General features: G+C 35.5%; 1 protein-coding gene across 3 annotated transcripts in view; it reads right to left on the reverse strand.

The window, feature by feature from the left end:
• Window positions 1–22,247, reverse strand: part of ODR4 (odr-4 GPCR localization factor homolog) — a 43,090-nt gene that overhangs the window by 17,750 nt on the left and 3,093 nt on the right. For 2 of the 3 annotated variants that reach the window (XR_004272885.1, XM_032291627.1), the window contains exons 2-11: window positions 21,902–22,022; window positions 18,454–18,588; window positions 15,795–15,890; window positions 13,742–13,848; window positions 12,653–12,689; window positions 11,438–11,578; window positions 10,322–10,417; window positions 8,309–8,377; window positions 3,988–4,116; window positions 3,378–3,468 (exon numbers count right to left, since the gene is read on the reverse strand). Coding sequence is in view for 2 of the 3 variants with exons in the window: in XM_032291627.1 (XP_032147518.1) it covers window positions 3,378–3,468; window positions 3,988–4,116; window positions 8,309–8,377; window positions 10,322–10,417; window positions 11,438–11,578; window positions 12,653–12,689; window positions 13,742–13,848; window positions 15,795–15,890; window positions 18,454–18,588; window positions 21,902–22,000 (1,000 nt within the window). In the remaining variant the exon portion in view is untranslated. Of the gene's footprint in view, window positions 1–3,377; window positions 3,469–3,987; window positions 4,117–8,308; window positions 8,378–10,321; window positions 10,418–11,437; window positions 11,579–12,652; window positions 12,690–13,741; window positions 13,849–15,794; window positions 15,891–18,453; window positions 18,589–21,901; window positions 22,023–22,247 lie in introns of those variants that run through there. The other variant, XM_032291628.1, reaches the window with a different exon arrangement.

Raw genomic sequence — 22,247 nt, forward strand, 5'->3', positions numbered from 1 at the left:
TTTAGCTATAATCGTACCTGTGAACAGCCACAGCACTACAGCCTGGCCAACACAGCAGAGACTCTGTCTCTCCAAAAAAAATTTTTTAAAAATTAGCCAGGTATGGTGGCCCTTGCCTGTAGTCCCAGCTACTTAAGAGGCTAAGGCAGGAAGATCGCTTAGGACCAAGAGTTCAAAGCTGCAGAGAGCTATGATTGCACTACTGCATTCCAGGCTGGGTGACAGAGAGAGACACTGTTTCTAATGAAAAGGAAGGAAGAAAGGAAGAAAGGAAGGAAGGAAGGAAGGAAGGAAGGAAGGAAGGAAGGAAGGAAGGAGGCAGGCAGGGAGGGAGGCAGGGAGGGAGGGAGGGAAAGGAAAGGATGCTTACAAAGTCATTTGCCTGAGGTCACTCTGCTAGTGGCAGGACAGACACAGAACCTGAGAACTTCAAAGTCTTGTAGAAAGAAAGAAAGGAGAAAGAAAAAGAGAGAGAAAAAGACAGAAAGAAAGCAAGAAGAAATAGAAAACCTGAACAGACTAATAAAAAGTAACATGATTAAATCAGTAATGAAAACTCTCCAAACAAAGAAAATTGCATCCAAGACTAGATGGTTTTACCATGAATTATACTGAACCTTTAATAAAAAAAATGATACCAATTATTCTTAAATGATTACCAAAAAAAAAAAAAAAAAAAAAATTAAGCACAGAGAACTCTGAACCCATTCTGTGAGACCAGCATAACCCTAATACCAAAATCAGACAAGAATACAGTAAAAAAAGAAAACTACAGGACAATATCCCCAATGAACCTAGACAGAAAAGTCCTCAACAAAGTACTAGCAAATCAAATCCAACAGGACATCAAAAAGATAATACATCATAATCAACTGGGGTTTACTCCAGAGATTCAAGGATGATTCAACATATAAAAATTAATAATGTGATACATCCCATCAACAGAATGAAGGTCAAAACCAATGTGATTAAAGAAAGAGAAAGAAAGAAAGAAAAAAAAGAAAAAGGAAAGAAACAAAGGAGAAAGAGATAAAGAGAAAGGAAGGAAAGAAAAGGAAGGAATAAAGGAAGGAAAAAGAAGAAAGGAAGGAAGGAAGGGAGGGAAGGAGGAAGGAAGGAAGGAAGGAAGGAAGGAAGGAAGGAAGGAAGGAAGGAAGGAAGGAAGGAAGGGATGCTTATAAAGTCATTTGCCTGAGGTCACTTGGCTTGCTGCAGAATAGACACAGAACCCAAGAACTTCAAAGTCCTTGTTCTTTCCACCAAACTGCAGTCTATGCTCTTCACATAGGTAGCAAGGCCACCCAATTACTGGTTAAAAACTTTTTCACTTTTTAAAAATTTAGGATTAGGCTCTAACATTAACTTCTAAATATATCAAGTTTAACATACAAATAGTACAACTGCTGTTAGGGGCCATTAATTTTACTAATTGGATATTAGCGGAAATTTCAAAATACTAACTGAATATGAAAGTATACCAGGATAGTCATATAATACCACTTTTTCCAATTTTAGTATATGTGCTGCCGAAGCGAGCATGTAATACCACTTTTATAAAGCATTTTTAAATGGAAGAGTATACTGATGTGTCTGATAAAGTAGATCTTTAACATTAATGGTGGATACATCCCTATACCCTGAAAATCCTGAAACTCACAATGCAGCTGTAACATACACTGTTGCTCAGAAAGTGAAGCAATGATTTACACCACAGGAGTTACCACAAACTCAAAGTCAAGTTGCGAAAGCAAAGACACACTGAGATGGGGCTGCTAGGCTGACAGACCATGTGAACAGGTCCTATATATAGCTCTCCCAAAAACTCTCAATCCAATTGCTGCAAATAAGATTCAAATTCATGTTCTAGTAAAATTATAAATTAATAGTAAATGGAACTCTTCCAGGGTTGTGAATTAAGGGAAGGATAAATGTTAAATCTGGCAATCATAGAGTCTAGAATACTGGGAATATAAAAAAGATTGCAATTAATCCATCCAACCCAATATGCCAGCTATCAGTAGTACTAAAAGAAGTTGGTTATATAGAGAAGCTATGCTTTTTTTCCTATGAACATAAAAATATTCTCTTCAAAAGCTAATATGGGTCGGGTGTGGTGGCTCACACCTGTAATCCCAGCAGTTTGGGAGGCTGAGGCAGGTGGGTCACCTGAGGTCAGGAGTTTGAGACCAGCCTGGACAACATGGTGAAACCCCCATCTTAACTAAAAATATAAAAATTAACCAGGAATAGTGGCAGACGCTGGTAATCTCCACTACTCAGGAAGCTGAGGCAAGAGAATTGCTGCAACCCGGAAGGCGGAGGTTGCAGTGAGGCGAGATCACACCATTGCACTCCAGCCCAGGCGACAACAGCAAGACTGTTTCAGGGGAAAACAAGCTAACATCAACGTTTCAATTATGTACATATCTAAACGTGAATTGCAAATCCAGTCATGTCGCAGTAAGTAGAATGGGAGATGATGACGTAGCTTTAAAAAGTGAACTCAATATTTTAATTTGCTTTTTGATTAAAAAAAATTTTTATACAAATTACTGCGATAGTATAAGTTGTTTCCCAAAAGATGCTATTGTTATTAAAGGGTAAGGTACTGTAACTCAGCCTTTTTTAAACCTAATGAAGTCTGTTAGAGTAACAGCTGAGAAGCATTATCAACTAGTGCAGTTTATATAAATAGTACCTACTAAAGGATCTACTATATAGTACTTAACGCTAACAATATTTTGATTATGGCTAAATTATTTAAAATACTCATAGATGTTAAGAAAAAATATTAACTTTAAAATGTCAACAAGGTTTACTCATTCTGGCAGAAGTTCACTGGAAATTAATTTTTTAAAAAATCCTCCCTGAAATTGTTAAGTGTTGACAAATTTGCTATTACAAAGTGTTCAAAAACATTTTTCTAGAGCTGAGCATTGTGGTTCACACCCTGGCTTTGGGAAGCCAAAGATGGTGGATCACTTGAGTTCAGGAGTTTGAGACCAGCCTGGGCAACATGGCAAAACCCTGTCTCTTAAAAAAAAATACAAAAACTTAGCCAGGCATCATGGCATGCATCTGCAGGTCCACCTACTAGGGAGGCAGAGGTAGGAGGACTGCTTGAGCCCAAGAGGCTGAGGCTGTAGTGAGCCATGATTGCACCACTGCACTCTTGCCTGGGCAACAGAGCAAGACCCTGTCTCAAAAAAAAAAAAAAAAAAAAAAAAAAATTTCTGAGTAGCAACTGAAAAATTTTCAGTCAATAATAAAAGATGATACACTGTTTGAAAACATAGGTAGCTATAAAGATGACATATCTGCTATATCTTGATATCAGCTGAAGATATGCAAAAAAAGTACTTATTTTATACTCATAACTTTTTTTTCTGGAATTTCATTCAAAAGGAGATCCTCAAACAGTATTTCACAACGATCAGCAACTGTGTTCATTATATCCCTCTTTACTGCCTATAGGGAAAAACACACAAAAACACAGTAAGAAGTAAAATACTTTATATCTACATTTTTTACCTAAAAAAAAACATAATTTGCTTTCCAGTATAATCGTGCCCACTAAATAACTGATAGAGCATTCAATTTTTTATTTCCACTTATTTAGCACACTTGTTAAATTTATAGTTTAATGACAAATTTGCCTAGACCATATCTAAATAATTAAAACCAAATAAATAAAATTTCGCATCTAAAAAAATAATTCCAGTGTTCCAAATTAGATACTAATATGAACAACTGTAGAACACTTACTAAACTTGTACAGTCATCATTTTTAAAAAGGCACAAAATAGATACTCAACATATGAAAATCTTGACACCAATTACATGGTACATTTGGACTACACAATAGATTAGGCCGTTATCAGTTAAAATTTAATTAATAATTACAAAATATACGATTGAAAAAAGGTAAAATTTTAGTTTTCTTTAATAGTCAACACAGTTTCATATACTAGTTATTCCTTTTTGTACCTGCACAGCCTCTTTAACTTTGGGTTTACTGTTGTGGATATAAGCTCGGCATTTCACAGCACCCTTAAGGTTTACAGAACCGCTACATATCTGGACGGTGGCTGTGGATCTGTGGTCTGAATTCAGGAGCTGAAAGACAAAATCTGTTTAAGTTCTAATAACCAACAATGATTAACTACAGGAAATGTTTAAACATTGTATTAGCAGTTATATGAAGAGAGAAGAAAGTTTTGACTGAGCCAAACATTTAAAATTATTCTCCATAAATTAAAGGCGTTCATATTTGTTTTTACACGTTATATATTATTTTCCAGGTATTTTGAACGTATATGGAAATTAAACACAGCTACATCTAAATTTTTCTAACATAACCATCTAAAATGGTTCAATATTCACTCAATATATTCCTAAAAATATATTATGTGCAAATTACTCACATCAGTACTGCAATGATTAAAAGATGTATAAAGAAGACATGATATAGCAGATGTAAGGTGTGCAATGCAAATTAACTACAAAAATAACAATACAAAGTGAGACGTGATAACTATGGTAAAGCTACAAGCAATGCACAGACATATATATTCACACACTTTCAACCAAAAACTTTCAGACTAAAATTAATGGTATGCTCCAGAGCAAATCTGAAACAAGAGAACTGTGCCCCTATCAGAAAGTGACATCAGTGGTCGTGAGCAGTCACTTTCATCTCACAGTCCCTAGACACAGTTCCTCTTTAGTCTAAGGAATGTCAGCCTGCTTGTTTGGTTTTCAGGTGTTTAACATTCATTTTCAACCTCATCATCTTAATAAGTGCCAAAACAAGGAAAATATCAAAATATTTAAAGTATTACACAGGTTGAGCATCCCTAATCTGAAAATCCTGAATACTCCAAGATTCCAAACTTACTGAACACCAATGTGATGCCCAAAGGAATACTAATTAGAGTGTACAAGATTTTAGATTTTTGGATTAGAGATGCTCAACCAGAATGTACTCTGCAAATATTACAAAAGCTAAAAAATCCCAAACCCAAAACACTTCTGGTCCTAAGCACTTCAAATAAGGCACACTCAATCTGTAATAGAGGCCTATAATCACAATGGAAATAAAAATCATGATTTAAAAAAAAAAACAAAAAATGGACATGGTAAGGAAGTAATTTATGTTCTAAGAACACAGAGTATAAGTCATTCAACAACAAAGTCAATTCTGAAGAACAAAAATCAAATCACACAACTTGTGAAAAGTGTGTTGGGCCCATGTGCTTATGCAATCAGGAATAAATGCAGAAAAATAATGAAGGAAGAGTAGAATATTTGAATATGTAGCTACTGAAAGAGCATTATTTGATGTCTAGTGTAATTCAGTCAATGTCTAAGGTAATGTAATTAGGTCAGACCTAAATCTTCTAGGTGTTGTTAAACAACAACATGGTCAAGGACTTGTTGACAAAAAATTTATCACAGACCACACAACTCCAGAAGTCCTGAGTCCATTCAAAAAATGGCTATCATCAAATCAAGCAGCAGTGTGACGATGCTGATACGATATCTGGAATAAGCTTCAATTTGATGCATGTAGAGTTCATCGATATATCAATATGGTACGGTTGGAAGAGGAGTAACAGGCTTCCCCTATGTACCCCATAAATTTTTATTGTAGACAAAACTACTCTATTTTTAAAAAGAATGCCCTATTTTACATATTTGACGTGTACTTTATGTTTTTTAACATATAATGCATCTATATATTATTACATGTAAATATGGGTGTGTATTTACATATATCTCTATATATTAGGGCACTGTTTTCCAAAATAGACTAGACTATTAAAGACTATACACACACATATCAAAGAAAAGAAGGTTTTTTTGGTTGGTTGGTTGGTTGGTTTTGTTTTGTTTTGTTTGAGGCAGGGTCTCATTCGGTCGTCCAGGCTAGAGTGCAGTGGTGCTATCACGGCTCACTACAGCTTTGACCTTCCAGGCTCAACTGATCCTCCCACCCTTGTCTCCTGAGTAGCTGGGACTACAGGTGCACACCATCACATCCAGCTAATTTTTGTAGAGACAGGGTTTCATTTGTTGCTCAGACTCATCTTGAACTCCTGGGCTCAAGCGATCAGCCTGCCTGGGCCTCCCAAAGTGCTGGGATTACACCATGCTCAGTCAGGAAAAGTTTTAAAGAATATAAAGTCTGACTCATTCCTTTTTGGTAGAAATGTAAACAATTTGGGATCTACAAATGTAAACTCTTTTGGTTACCTGGACTTAGGAATAATCTGGCTGACAAACAGCCTTTAGGAACCTAACTGGTTCACAGGTGAAGGAACTTCTACAATGCTGACAAGGTATTTGAAAAAGAGAAGATTCCCATTTCTGTGGTAACCAAATGAAATCTTACACAAGTAGTGGCATTTGGGCTAGGTCTTAATGTACAGATAGGATTTCGACAGTTTGGGTGACACGGAAAAGAGCAATGACATGAAACATGTTCAGGAAGACAGAGTTTTAAAGGCACAGCAATAATACATCTAGAAAGTAAGAACAAAAAGGTATGCTGGGGGTATAGAGAACCCTGAGTTGGAGTTCTGTAACTAGACAGTACAGAACAATTAAGAAACTCTGAGCAAAGAGAATAGCATAATCAGTGTCTGGCCATTGGACAAACTCAATAAACACCTCTTGAAAAAAATTAGTAAGTGAATGAATGTAAACTATGATTCAGAAATGATAAGCTAAATGTATAAACAGGATAGAATAGATAAATGGAAAGTATTTCAAAAGACATACCAACAAAGCCAGAAGGTTTTAGAGAACCAATCACTTTGGACAAGAATGCATAGATGAAGAGAGACCAGTTAACAGTGAATTGTGCTAATTTAGGTAAAGTAACACTGTAGTAAGGCTAATGACAGCAGGACTGTATGGAAAATAAAAGATAAGCTTAACATGACAAATAAAAAATCAATAAGACTTAACTGGAAGAAAAGTGGCAGTAAGTACTATTTCTTATATATTAGTCACTTCAAAATTTCCAGTTAGGTGATCAGTGAATGGCTGACAAAAATATATTAGGCTATATAATATTACTACAACAAATTATCTCATGATATTATCTTCCATTCATCTCTCCATATTCCCACACTCTATATATATATCTCCCAACTACAATTTTATACTATTAATAAAATAATCTTAACTAAATTGTTTAATAAACCAAGAAGTAAGCCTAACTAATGAAGAGCATGTAAGCAGCGGAATAGCCAGCCTTAAAACAAAGGACACTTCTAAAATCAAGACAAGTAGAAAATCAGACTAAAATACCTCTAAGGTATTAAAAAATCTGAGAACTCACATTGAGTGGTATAGTCCAATAACAATTTACTAATGCTCTATTTTTTTTTTTTTTTTTGAGACGGAGTCTTGCTCTGTTGCCAGGCTGGAGTACAGTGGCGTGATCTCAGCTCACTGCAACCTGCATGTCCCAGGTTCAAGTGATTCCTCTGCCTCAGCTTCCCGAATGGGTAGGACTGCAGGTGTGCGCCACCATGCCCAGCTAATTTTTTGTAGTTTTAGTAGAGATGGGGTTTCACCATGTTGGCCAGGATGGTATCAATCATATTGACCTCGTGATCCACCTACTTCAGCCTCCCAAAGTGCTGGGATTACGGGCGTGAGCCACTGTGCCTGGCTGCAATATACTAACACTCTATTGTTAAACACAAAAAAAGAAGAAACTAAAATATCCTCAAATGCCAAACTGCTTTTAATTCTATTCTATTCAGTTCAACTTTTAAATTTTTGAAAAGATGTGTAAAATAAAGCAACCATACAGAAATATAAAACTTGCTAATACTTGGTGATTTTTATCAAATTAGGAGGTATAAATCTAATAAATCTACTCAAATTAAGCATCCGACAACTCTTTGCACCCCTGTGCACACACCTTTTACTTTCAATTTGTTAAAATTGCAACTTTAACAGCTACAACCCAAAATATTTACAAACATGCACACATATACATGTATGTATGTATATGTACATGTTTTTTTTAAACTATTTACTTGATGTTAAAATTTTAATGTACTTGAGGCAAAAAACCCAAACAAATTTTATTAAAATGACATTTCTTGGGAATAACCTTCCTATATCTAGATATGTTATACAATCTCTTACAGAATAAAATTCTTACAGTGTAAGAATAAAATAAAAATAAAATTCTTTTATTCTCTAATGAGAAACATAAAAACAGAAACAGTTTCATTACAGTCATTTTAATAATTATTTTAAATAAGTGATATTATAAAATATTTACCAACTGTGTTAGCACTCTGACATCAAAAGAATGACCAGTTGCTTGAGTATTTCCTCTGGAAGATTTTTTCTGAAAAAACACAAAAGTTAAAAAGTCAAATTGTTAAGACTATGGAACATAAAACACAACTTAGAAACTATTGCATATACACTAAGTAACTTAGAAAAAAATAAGTCTTTTAATTATTTTAATTTAGTTTTTTATATAGATATTACTTTATGTATTCTGTATCAATGTGCACTCTTTAAAACAATTAATTCTGTACTTTTATTCCTCTAAAGCAACCACTGGCAAACCATTGCCTGTGGGCAAGTATCTGCACTGCCATCTGTCCCTGTAAATAAAGATTTACTGGTCTGCAACCAGGATCATTCACTTAGGTATCTCCCGTAGCTTCTTTCATGCTACACAGTAGAGATAAAAATACAGCCTGTGAAATCTAAATATGTAGTATTTTTCTCTTCACATAAAGTTTGCTTATCCCTGATCTAATAAGGGAGAGATCACAAAACTTCTTCTTCCTTCAGTTCAAAGCTATTTTAGAAGCCTCTATAGACCTCTCTTATAAAATGGCCATAGTTTTTGAACTGCCATCAGGGCAGAATGACATGTGGCCTTTGGTTGCAAGTGAGCAGTTTGCAATTTGAAAATTAGATGGAAATCAGATGACACTCCCGTAAAGTTTCAGGATTCCGATTGTCATTTTTTTTTCTTGGACTTAATTTTTTAACTTTTAAGTTCATGAGTACATGTGCAGGTTTGTTACATAGGTGAGCTTGTGTCATGGGGGTCTGATGTACAGATTATTTCATTACCCAGGTATTAAACCTAGTACCCATTAGTTATTTTTCCTGATCCTCTCCCTCTCCTACCCACTACCTTCCAATAGGCTCCAGTGTGTGTTGTCCCCTCTATGTGTCCATGTGTTTTCATCATTTAGCTCTCACTTACAAGTCAAAATGTACGGTATTTAGTTTTCTGTTCCTGTGTTAGTTTTCTTTTCTTTTCTTTCTTTTTTTGAGATGGAGTCTCACTCTGTTGCCCAAGGCTGGAGTGTAGTGGCACGATCTTGGCTCATGCAACCTCTACCTCCTAGGTTCAAGCGATTCTTCTGGCTCAGCCTCTGAGTAGCTGCGATTACAGGCAACTGCCACCAAATCCAGCTTTTGTATTTTTAGTAGAGACAGGGTTTCACCATGTTGACCAGGCTGGTCTCGAACTCCTGACTTCAAGTGATCCGCACACCTTAGTCCCTCAAAGTGCTGGGATTACAGGTGTAAGCTACCATGGTTGGCCCCTGAACTAGTTTTCTAAGGATAACGGCCTCCAGCTCCATCCATGTACCTGCAAAGGACATAATCTCATTCTTTTTCATGGCTGCATAGTATTCCATGGTGTATATGTACCACATTTTCATTATCCAGTCTATCATTGATGGGCATTTAGGCTGATTCCATGTCTTTGTTATTGTGAACAGCGCCACAATGAACATTATGCATGCATATGTCTTCACAATAAAACAATTTATATTCCTTTGGGTATATACCCAAGAATGGGGCTGCTGGGTCAAATGGTATCTGTTTTTAGGTCTTTGAGGATTCACTGCCTTTCACAACAGCTGAACTTATTTACACTCCCACCAACAGTGTGTAAGCATTCCTTTTTCCCTGTAGCCTTGCCAGCATCTGTTATTTTTTGACTTTTTAGTAACAGCCAATCTGACTGGTATGAGATAGTATCTCACTGTGGTTTTCATTTGCATTTATCTAATGATCAGTAATGCTGAGCTTTTTTTCATATGATTCTTGGCTGCATGCATATCTTCTTTTGAAGAGTGTCTATTCATGTCCCCTGTCTACTTTTTAATAGGGTTGTTTTTCTAAGAAAAACATTTGCCCTTTACTTTAAAAGAAATTAGAAATGAGTAGATGAAATCAGTTTTCTTATAGGCAAGGACTAAAGATTAATCATCTTTTATTAACAATTTCATAAGATGATTTTCTCTTAACTCACCTGTCCTTCTAATAGGTCACAATCTTCATCTTTAACTTGTCCATTAATCAAATAAACACCATTTTCTATTTGCTTGGCCCAGCGTGTAAGTCCATTCTTAACAGAAAGACAACATGGAAATCTTTCAGATATAATGTCATCTCAATTAAACTTCCTAGACTCTACTTTTTTCCACCTAACAAACTGAAATATTAAAATCCCTAAGTCTCATTAAGGCAGCATTTAAATCTAGTTTCACAAATTAAAAAAAAAAAGTATACCCCCCAATTCTTGGTACCTTATGATATTTAATAACATAGTATTTTTCTGATCTTTATCCCAGAATAACATTTATGCCACAGACTTAGGAGTTTAAGTACATGACCAGTCAAATAAAATTTAACGCCCATTTCCTTAAAAAAAAAAAAAAAAAAAAAAAAAAAAGTGAGAAAAAAGCCTCAAATAATATAAAAGTACAAATAATTTTTAAAAAGCTCCATTTCACATCTTCGATGTGAAAAATGAAGAAAAATAAAATAAAAATTTAAAAATTGTATAGAAATACCAAAAAGAACTGGAAAAAGGAAGACAAAAAAAGTGAGTACCAAGAGAAAGCTAAACGTCCAAACAGTATAGCTTCTCACATTAATTACATTTTATGTATGTTAATTAATGAATATTTATTATGTGCCTTAATAGGCACACAATGAATACCAGTGTATTTAGTTTAATGACAAAATAGGCACATAGTAATATTTAATAGGCACATAATAAATACTAGTGTATTTAGTTTAATAACTAAATTTACTTTATTTATTAATGAACTAAAGCACTCTACCCTGGGCAACAGAATGAGACTCTGCTACACACAAGAAAGCTTTCCTTACCTGTAATAAAATTAATCATATTTCAAACCATAATAACTAAATTTAGGTATTAAACTAAATACAATAGCATTATGACATTGTTCCACTTCTAACGATTTCTAAGTTGGCTGGAGTAATAAGTTACTTACTCGTATAACAACATTATTAGAATGTAATTTGTGAAGACTGTAAAATGAATGACACATGAAAGCAGAATAAAAGCAGATTGTTCACTAGCAATCACTGAAGAAAATTCATTTTACCCTGATACCTTTGTATTTTTCTCCAGACTATAGCTGACAGAAGTAGCAGAAAGTGGGATGTGAATATTAATGTGAACTGTACACTCTAAAGAAAGCCATGAGGATGACAATCCATTTTGATACTTCCAATCTGCCGGTCTTGCTGAACTCTAGCAGTGGAGAATGGAGAAAAATAGCTATGACGTGGTCTAGGTAAAATACATGGATCTACAAAACATCATTAAGTATACGACCTAAGTAGCTCATACAAGTGGGTATCTAACATATATGGCTAAACCCTTAATCAAAAGATTATAGGTTGAACTAAATACAAAATAAAGCATGTGTTAAGTTCAGTACTCTTAAATACATCCTTGGTAACACTTCTCCTCACAATGGTAGGCAGAAAAAGAACCAGAAATGTCCATATTTAGAATTCTGATAGGTCTTTTGATCCTCCAGCTTCAACAATATCAATACTGAAGATTCTGATGTGACGCAAATAATCACTGAGCAACTCCTAGGTGACAGGCATTCTTCTTTCTGTCCCATCCTTGCTAATGACACTGCGAAGTTACTTTTTCACAAAGCTTTTAGAAGCATTAGCAAAATGCTACTCTGGGTTTTGCTGAATACATGTAGCTTGTTTAGTAGGCATTGCAGCTACCAAAAATCTTCAGTCACTTCTACTACCAGCCTCTCAAATATAAAACTAAACACACAAACAAGGTAGGAGGGGATTAACAAAGATATTTTAACCACTTTTTTAAAAATTGGCTGGGCACAGTGGCTCAGGCCTGTAATCCCAGCACTTTGGGAGGCCAAGGCAGGCAGATCACTTAAGCCCAGAAGTTAAAGACAAGCATGAGTAAAATGGTGAAATCCTGTTTCTACCAAAAACAAAATAAAAATAATTAGCTGGGTGCAGGGGTGCACATCTGTAGTCTCAGCTGCTCAGGAGGCTGAGGTGGGAGGATCCCTCGAGCCCAAGAAGTGGAAGCTGCAGTGAGCCATGACCACATCACTACACTCTAGCCTGGGCAACACAGTGAGACCCTGTCACACACAAAAAAGTTGTCCTTACCTCTACAATTAATCATACTTCAAACTACAAAAATTACACTTGGTTATACACATCAATAGGAAGTGATGGCAATGGAAATTATTAAAACTAAATATAAAGCTGAATTTTGATTGAAAATACTTTGTGACACAGAAAAATCTTTAAAGAGTAAATTTCTTACCTTTGGATCATGGATATCATAACTTCGACAAAATATTCTTTACTAATTAAGGATGAAATAACCAAAAAAGGCATTATTGATAACTAAAAGAATATAAACCATCAAAAAATAAACTAAAAAATGCATGCATCCAAAAGTTCTTACAAAATCCTAACACTTCATATAAAGATAGGCATATATATGCATATATATATATGTGTATACATACACTCATACATATAAATTGCTGTCACTATAGTACTTGCAATGCTTGAAAATCACTTCCTACCTTTCAGAAATCCTGCTAATTGCAATGAATAGAATGAAAGCATTTGAAAAATTCTGCTCAAATACACTCTCTCCATAACAAAAAGTAACACTGTTTTATATGAGGTCAAGCCTGAGACTATTTATTGGATTAAAGAGCTTGTATATGAAACTTTGTGGTTAAATACCAAAGATGTGGGGTGGGGAGGGGGGCACCCTGCTTCTGCTGGAATGGTTACTTTTAAAATTCTGTCTTTGGAAGTCCATGGATTGTGTCATTCCTTTGGTGACACTGATCCTTGCTTGGGAAGTACCCTTGCCCTGGCAAAGTGAGACAAGAGAAGGTATGGAGGCCCTGTAACTGGCTTTTAATGTCATTTCATCTTGGCCAAGGACATAAGAATTTCTTGGATGTCCTACACCATCCAGCTCTGTGACCTGTGCTTTGAATTGTACATCGTTATCTATAGAAATTGAAGGTGAAAACTTTACCATAATTAAAACATTACTTTACCTAAGCCATCAGTTAGGCATTGATCTCTCTAGGGAACCTACTGTGCTTGGATGTACAGGTGCAGATAGCTGGTAAAAAAAAATTCAGAATCCTGAGCCTTTAATATTTCAGATCTCAAACTTTTTATGACCTGACCCTGGGACAGGATTAACAACCGTTATTGCTATTATTATTATTGGTAGCCCTAGTTCCATGTTATTTACAGAAAAATTTTACAAAACTATGACTATTTTTTAGATGATGATTTAAATAAATAGTGAAAAAACCTTGCAGGAACACTATTTTGGTACTTTGTACTTTTAAACCATAAACAACTGAATAAAAGATACTTTTTTGTAGAAGCACAAATGTGAAGTGTCACTCGTTCTGAGACCTCCTCCTCTGTGAAATTCCACAGTCTCTTTCTATTTATAGACTTTCCCACAGCAAACATTAGCTGAAAAAGAGAAAAACACATATCAATTGAATACAAAATGAAAAAAAGGTGAGTGTTAAAATAGGTAATTTTAATGTCCCCTACTCTCATCTAGCTTTAAAATTTCACAGCTGGGACTACAGGCGTGTGCCACCACCAATTTTTCTTTTCTTCAAATTAAAGACTGGAACTAATTATTAACCTTTTTGAATTCCCTTTTTTAGGAATTTATAAAAAATTGGGTTTAAATAGAAAAATGTAATTCACTGTCATTATTGACTAACTGTACATGAAAAATTAATTTGGAGCAAGTAGACTTTACATAAACTATAGAATAGAGACTTTATTTTAATTAAAGTGAGAAATGACCAGTGATTTTAATGAAAGAAATTGAGCATCTCACTCATTTAGCATTTATTATTTAAATATCACAAAAGACTTAAGGCAATATACAAAGACAGACAAAATATAGTAATAACATACATTAAAAGTTAAAAAAGTAGAATAGTGACATAAATTTGTGTCAGAAATGAGAACTGTAAAAATGCGTATAAAAATGCATATAAGGAGTGGTAATATATTTGGCTCTAAGCTTTCTAATAATAATATGCAGAGATGAATCTAACCTGTAACCTAATTCACATGGCCTGTAAGCTGAAAACAAACAATAATCAGAAGAGGCACAACTTTCTTCATAATACAAAAAGAAATTTCTTCCAGAAACACAGTATTAATGTAATATAATGAATAAAGTTCTTCACAATAATTGGTGACACTGACAAGTTTTATAAGGCTGATTCTTATAGTGTTTGCCAATGTAAGCCAATGGAAACAGATAACTGAAAGTCAGTAATTTCAGAGATAAAGCATTTCTATATGCTTCTTAGGAACAAAAGATATAAAAGCAAAAGGAAAGTGGACCTGGCTGTATCTCTAGCACCAGGCCCACATTCACCCAGCTCAAGTCAGCACCAGCCACAAAAGGGTGCACAATCAATGCTAGTAATATTAAATATGCATAGGTTTAGGTTAAAGTTCAAAATGCCAAAAGAAATGAACAATTGTGAAAGAGGCAAATTTATTTAAGATGGAAAAATTGGCAAAGGGTTAAACAATTTAATAGGGAGGAAAATATCTCCATTTTCTTCCCTTACTCCTTTAGGTGCAAATATCAAAGTCTTGAGACTGGGACTTCTGACAGGAGAGGTTACAAGACTGAAAAAATCTGTAACATCTGAAGTTCTCAGCTGCACACTTTTTTTTTTTTTTACCTAAAAAACGTTTTTTTTCTGGGATACTTTGGGGTTTTATACTTCTCAAGATTATAAGGTCCTCTCTCTCGGGGTATGAAATACGCTTCAAAAAGTTTACGTGGATCATGAATGCTAAAAGAGATGATAGCTGGCTACACAGAGTTTACCTTAGGGTTGGGTTTAAGGGAAAACAGCTTGTGGACCTTCATATTTTAGATTATGTTACCCAAATCTCTGGTGCAGTAATTAAGCCAAAAACACAGGAGATTCCTGACAGATACTGTGTCCAGGAATAATCTGATTGTTTCTTTATGTTTCACTCTTAGGATCTTGGGAGAATTGAAAAGACAAAAGAATTTCAGTACTTATTAATTTCCTGTAACAATCACTAGGTACTAAGTGAAAGGTGTGGCAGAATACTGCTATTGCACAAGAAAAACGGTTAAAGCATTCTAACTTGTTTCCTACTCGTCAGAAATTATCTCTAAAATAAAGACTATTTTAAAATACGTAGTTTTGATTAAAAATATAAACATTTATTACACTTAAGATATCCAAGCAATTGAGTGAAAAAAGCTCTTTCAGTGTAACCCCAGCAAAAAGAATTATGGAAAACAGATCTTAATATGCTTAGAATTATTATATATACTCATAATCAATAAAAATAACATATAACTCTAATTTTATTAAGAATTTTTTAAATATCACACTTACTCTACGCAGGGCATTTTGAAAATCATTTGCAATTTCTAAAGTAGTAATAATAAATACTCCAAGAACTAAAAGTCCTCCTGGTAGCATTCTGGATACCTAAAAATAGAAATAAAGTATTAGCTAACAGAAGCATTTGGCATTATATGCAATCCTTTCTGTTTGAGAAACTGTCTTCCTAGAGTGTCCTTAGCTTTTCACCTTAAAACTACTTTATAAATAAAACTATCTGATAATAACATCCTTTAGCTACATAAATAAATAAACCCCTTTCTCAGGAGATCAAAGACTAAAATATTTTTTTCAACAGCCTCTCACCAGCAGCTAAATGTCTCACCTCTACTGGATACTTCAAAGGCAGCTTGAGGAAGCTGCCTTCTCTAATCCTTTGACCTCTGAACCTCACAAGGCTTCGGTGTAGTTCTGCCATGGACTATCACACAGCCTTATGTTATAGTTATCTGTGAACCCTACCAATTGGTCAGGGAGCTCCTTAAGGAAACAAGTAATTCTACCTTTGTATCCCTATTTTTAGCAGCATACTAGATCTGAAATTTGAACAGAGGGAGTCTGACTTGAAAATCCATTACTTTCTATTGCATAGATCTACCTCAAATTTTTAAACCCATTTACTGGCATTGGGCATTTATGTTATATCTAATTTTACCTTAAAATAATATTGATTAAAAATCCTAGTACATCTTTCTGCATTCATGGGATTATTTGTTTAGGACAAATCCCTTGAGGTGGACAAGTAGGTTAAGAAGTTACACACATTTAGATTTTTGATACATGTTACCACGATATCTCCATATCTGTATTTCCCTTCACACGATTGTGGCCAGTTCTTAATACCACATGGGCATTTTTCTACCATCTATACTCAGAAATTAGAGTGCTTCAGTCAGCTTTTGTTTATTTAATGTATAAGCAATCAATCCAGAGTAGAGTCTTAGAAAATTAGATACCATACTTTAATCCTTAATCTACTTGCATTATGTCTGCTGGTGGTTTCTTCTGATTTAATAAATTCTACTTACTATAGTAATGCAATTCTAACAAAGTTTTCATATTTACCACAGGGAGCCTGCATATGTTTTCAAAATCACCAACGTAAAAAATTAACCATTTCTTAGGAGATGGCGGTGAAGGCAAGAAAGGCGAAAAAAAAGTAAAATTAACCTTTTCTTTCTAGAGGTTAAAGGTTAAGCTAATTAACCATATAAATTCATTCATATTAACTCTCTCTCTCTCTCTCTCTCTCTCTCTGTGTGTGTATGTGTGTGTGTGTGTGTGTGTGTGTGTGTGTGTGTGTGTGTGTGTGGTGTGTGTCTCATATATAATTTTATGAGAGACCAAAAGCAAAATTAGAGTAGAAAGTTATTTACAAACCATTGGGAATTTAACTTTACAATACTTCATATTTTCTTTAGAAGACAGCTGCTATAGCTTGCAAGTTTGTCCCCTTAAACATCATGCTGAAATGTGAACCCAAGAGGGGCCTAATGGAAGGTGTTTGGGTCATGGAGCAGATCCCTCATTAATGGTTTGCTTCCATCCCCTCAGCAATGAATGAGTTCTTGCTGTATTTGTTCCCAGGAGAGCTGGTTGTTAAAAAAGCCTGGCACCTCACACCACCTTGCTTCCTCTCTGGCCATATGATCTCTATACACCAGCTCCACTTTGCCTTCTGACACGAATAGAAGCAGCCTGAGGCTTTCACCAGATGTCCAATCTTACACCCAGCAGACTCATGAGCCAAACAGGCCTTTTTTCTTTATAAATTACCCAGTCTTAGGTATTCCTTAATAGTAACACAAATGGACTAAAACAATAATAATTAAATATTTCTTGAATTTCTTTTTGTTTGTTTTTTTGAGACAGAGTCTCACTCTATCACCCAGGCCTGCCTTAGCCTCCCAAGTAGCTGGGATTATAGGCACCCGCCACCATATATGGCTAATGTTTTGCATTTTTAATAGAGACAGGGTTTCACCATGTAGGCCAGACTGGTCTCAAACTCCTGACCTCAGGTGATTCAACCGCCTTGGCCTCCCAAAGTGCTGGGATTACAGGTGGGATTTCTTTTTAACTATATACTGCCCCATAATTACAAACACAGACACAGAGATTTGTCCACGTATATATGTTTACATACAAAGAAACACATGTCTCAGTTTAAAATATTTAAAGTTGATTTGAAGGAAAAAAATTATTTCTTAAAAAAAAAAAAATCCCTTTTCTTAAAAAAAAAACAAAATGGGATACATGCACAGAATGCACAAGTTTGTCACATGGGCATACATGTGCCATGATGGTTAGCTGCATCTATTAACTCATCTTCTAAGTTCCCTCCCCTCACCGCCCACCCTGGAAAAGAAAATAATTCTATTTTTACCCTATTCTAACATTCTTTATTAGATGATATATAATTCATTCAACAAATACTTGTAAGTGAACTAATTTAGTCATTATTCCCATTCACCCATCCCAAATCTGTTTCTTCCTCAGGTAATGCCAACACTATCCTCCTAGACACCCAGGCTAAAAATCTCAGTCATCTTTAGCTGCTCTCTCCCTATGTCTCTTCTTCTTACTCAGTCACTAAATCTTCTTGACTCTAGCTCTTTTTTGAAATAAAACTTAAGAAAAATAAGATAACCTGGTAGGCATGTTCTGCGGCCCATTCTTCATCCAAGTTATCCAACTTAGCTTTGGGATGTTTGAGGTTCTCACTTTGTTCCTCTTTGGGTGGCGTTCTAGTGGCAAGAATCACATAATCCTTTTGTGAAGAACACTTCAAAAATGAAACATAAAAGCTTGTTAGGGTGATACCTGACTCCTCACTCTGATAAGAGCAATACCTGATTCCTTAGCTCTTATGACATACACAAACTGAGTAATATTTGGAACAAATTAAATCATTAATACCCATATTATAGTGGAAACTGGGGGGAAGCTATTTTTCTAGGATGGCCTTACAACCTTTCCCTCACATGTTGTTTATCTTTTTTCTCTTTTTTTTTGAGATGAGGTTTTGCTCTTGTTGCCCAGGCTGGAGTGCAGTGATGTGATCTCGGCTCACCACAACCTCTGCCTTCCAGGTTCAAACGATTCTTCAGCCTCCCAAGTAGCTGGGATTACAGGTGCCTGCCACCACGCTCAGCTAATTTTTGTATTTTTTTTTCCCATTTATTTATTTTATTGCATTTTAGGTTTTGGGGTACATGTGAAGAACATGCAAGATTGTTGCATAGGTACACACGTGGCAGTGTGATTTGCTGCCTTCCTCCCCATCACCTACATCTGGCATCTCTCCCCTTGCTATCTCTCCCCAGCTCCCCACCCTCCACTGTCCCTCCCCTATTTCCCCCCGACTGAACCCAGTGTGTGGTGCTCCCCTCCCTGTGTCCATGTGTTCTCATTGTTCAAGGTTTCACCATGTTGGCCAGGCTGGTTTGGAACTCCTGACCTTGTGATCTGCTTGCCTCAGCCTCCCAAAGTGCTGGGATTACAGGGGTGAGCCACGGTGCCCGGCCTTATCTTTTAACATATTTAATATCACCTTCTCATTTATTTGGACAACCCAAATGTAAATCACGGAGTGGTCCCTAAAAATGGCTTACTGGATGAGTGAATGAATTATATTAACTAAAAAGCAATATGCTTACTCAGTTTTCTAATTATATTTGTTTCATAAATTATTCGAACAGATTGGATGTTTAACAAACATAAAATATCAGTAAAATTAAATAACAAGTGACCTTTTATATCTTATTTTAACTGAAATGATGACAGTGGGGAACTTCCATATAAATTTCCACAGAATAGCAAAGGGGATTTGGGACACAATTCAAAGTGATACCAGATTCTATGTTCTTCAAGGGGGTTATTTGCGCGCTCTCTCTCTCTCTCTCTCTCTCTCTCTCTCTCTCTCTCTGTGTGTGTGTGTGTGTGTGTGTGTGTGTGTGTGTGTGTGTGTGTAATGCCCAGGCTGGAGATCATAGCTCACTGTAACCTTGAACTCCTGGGCTCAAGCAAACCTCCCAAGTAGTCTCCTAAGTGGCTAGGACTATAGGCTCAAACAACCAGCCACAGCACCTGGCTAATTTTTTCTTTTTCTTTCTTTTTTTTTTAACTTTTTGTAGAGACAGGGTTTTGCTGTGTTTCCCAGGCTAGTGTCAAACTCCCAGCCTCAAGCAATCCTCCCACCTCAGCCTCCCAAAGTGTTGAGATTACAGGCATGAGCCACCACACCCAGTCTGTTCTTCAGTTGTAACAGTAGTTAGATAGTAACCAAAGGCGGGAGATCTAAAAATAAATGCAGGGAACATTTAATAGCTCAGTTCACTAGAGTGGAAGTTTCCTATAAAAAAGAGTGAAAATAAGGCTGATAATACAAGTTAGCGTGGTATCATCCTCACACATGACCTGAAACTCTGATCATTAGTATCATCTTGGGATAGAAAATAAGACTAATTATTCCTACAAGTTATTTTCAGGAAGTTACATTCAAATAAACAGGAAAAAAAGGTAGGCCTTGATTAAGAAGACTCCCCTTTTTTTCATAAAATGTACAATTTGGAAAAGAAAAAGAAACTGACAGAGACCAGGAAACAGGTAAGCTTAAGTGGAAGGAGAAGAAAAAGCAATAAACTCTGGAAGAAAGGGGAAGAAAAAGAACATAGAATACTGAAAGGAATGAAAAGGCAGCATAAAGATAGATGGAAGGAAGATCCTAAATTATGAGACACTCATTTGTAAGATGGCAGTTTTTGCTGAGCTTTGGAAACAACCTTGATCCAGTTAAGACAAATTTAGAACAGGGTCTTTCTCTTTGACTTTTTATCTCTACTGATCATATCTTTCTCTAAGACTTTTCTTCCCTTAAATAGTTTAAACAAAGAGAAGGAAAAAAACTTAATAGAAAACTCCTAACAGAAAGAGTTTAGCACATTACATCCTAAGTAACCTGAATCAAAAAGAAATTCACACTGTTCTCAAGAAAGGCAGTCTGGCTATCTCATGAGAGGCCTCACAGGGTGGTACTACCTGCTTGAACCGTGTGTATTTGCCAACTGTCTTGCAAACTAAGAAATCTGATTTATAAAAATTCTGAAAATGAGCCTGTCTTTTCATGGCTAGACTGACATTAACTAAGTTCATTCAGAATGATGTAGGAAACTAAAATGCCATGAAGGCATCTGAACACATGAGTCCTCTGGACAGTGTTTTCTTTACAAATAGATAAAACATGGGGCATCAAATTATAAAATAAAGTAGCTTGGGAATATTGATAAAATCAGAATAAGAAAAGTTAATTATGCAATTTGAAGATTCTAAGGCATTAGGCTAAGATGTCTAGAAAGAAAGTTTTCCTACTAAGAGGTTTAGTTCCTTTTTTGTTTTTTGCTTTGTACTGCTGACTAGTCCCTCCTGCTGATGAACAGGTTCTTCCTTCACTCGTAATAAATCAGTGGCTGTTTATGCATTTTAAAGTAAGCATCTGAATCTCTGTTCCATTTTGCCTTGATTTTTAAGACTTAGCTCTAAGAGGATAATAGAATTTGTCTAAATTCCAAATTTTTCCCAATCCCTTTCCCTCCCTATTGATCCAACATTAAAAAAAAATAAATAAAATGGGTACTATAGCATATAACAAAAATATGACCGCTGCTGCTGTAAGTCTGGGGTAAGACAAGACAAACTAGAATGGAAATAAAACTTTCAAAAGCTCCTTTTGTAAAGAATTAGACAACCAGAAATTAGAAAGATGAGAAGGGAGTACAAAACACTTTGAAAAGATAACAAAATGTAAATAATCTGGTCAATAAACATTCTAATTCTGAAGTTTCCACCTTATAAATTACTTTTACATGGTCAAAGGGGAAGGTGTCCTGACTTGAGCAAACCCGGGCTAGGTCCATCTATTTTTCCATGTTTCCTTAAAGATCTACTTTAAAATTACTTCTTCTACAAGCCTTCCTTCCATCCTCCAACCTTGAGTTTGTTATTAACTAGCATCTTTTAACTTTAAATAAACAGGTAATTTGTTTTAATAAATTACAGAGTAATTATTTAGTAATAAATGCAGAGTAAAAGATACATACCTGTCCTATTAAAAGGCCAGAGACAAAAGCCTTTCCTTGGAGATTTATGTTTGAAAGATACTGGCCCACAGTCTCTTCTACAATGTAGGTTCTTCCCATTTTGGGGAACTAAATTAATCTCCTATATTACAAGAAAAAAAAGATACAGCATTTTTAGGTGAAATATCATTTGCAATGTTTTTATCATGGGAGTACGACAGCAAGAGAAGTGGTACTATCCTGATGCTGTCACATGCCTTGTAGCAAATGCTTATTACATAGGGCATTCCATCTTGCAAAGTTCACATGCAGTTCCAGAGTTCTTCTCGACACAGTGCAGCAGGAAACAACCACAATCAACCAGAGC

This window comes from Sapajus apella, unplaced genomic scaffold, assembly GCF_009761245.1.
Source record: "Sapajus apella isolate SASKATOON/1434 unplaced genomic scaffold, GSC_monkey_1.0 scaffold25, whole genome shotgun sequence".
NCBI lineage: Eukaryota > Metazoa > Chordata > Mammalia > Primates > Cebidae > Sapajus > Sapajus apella.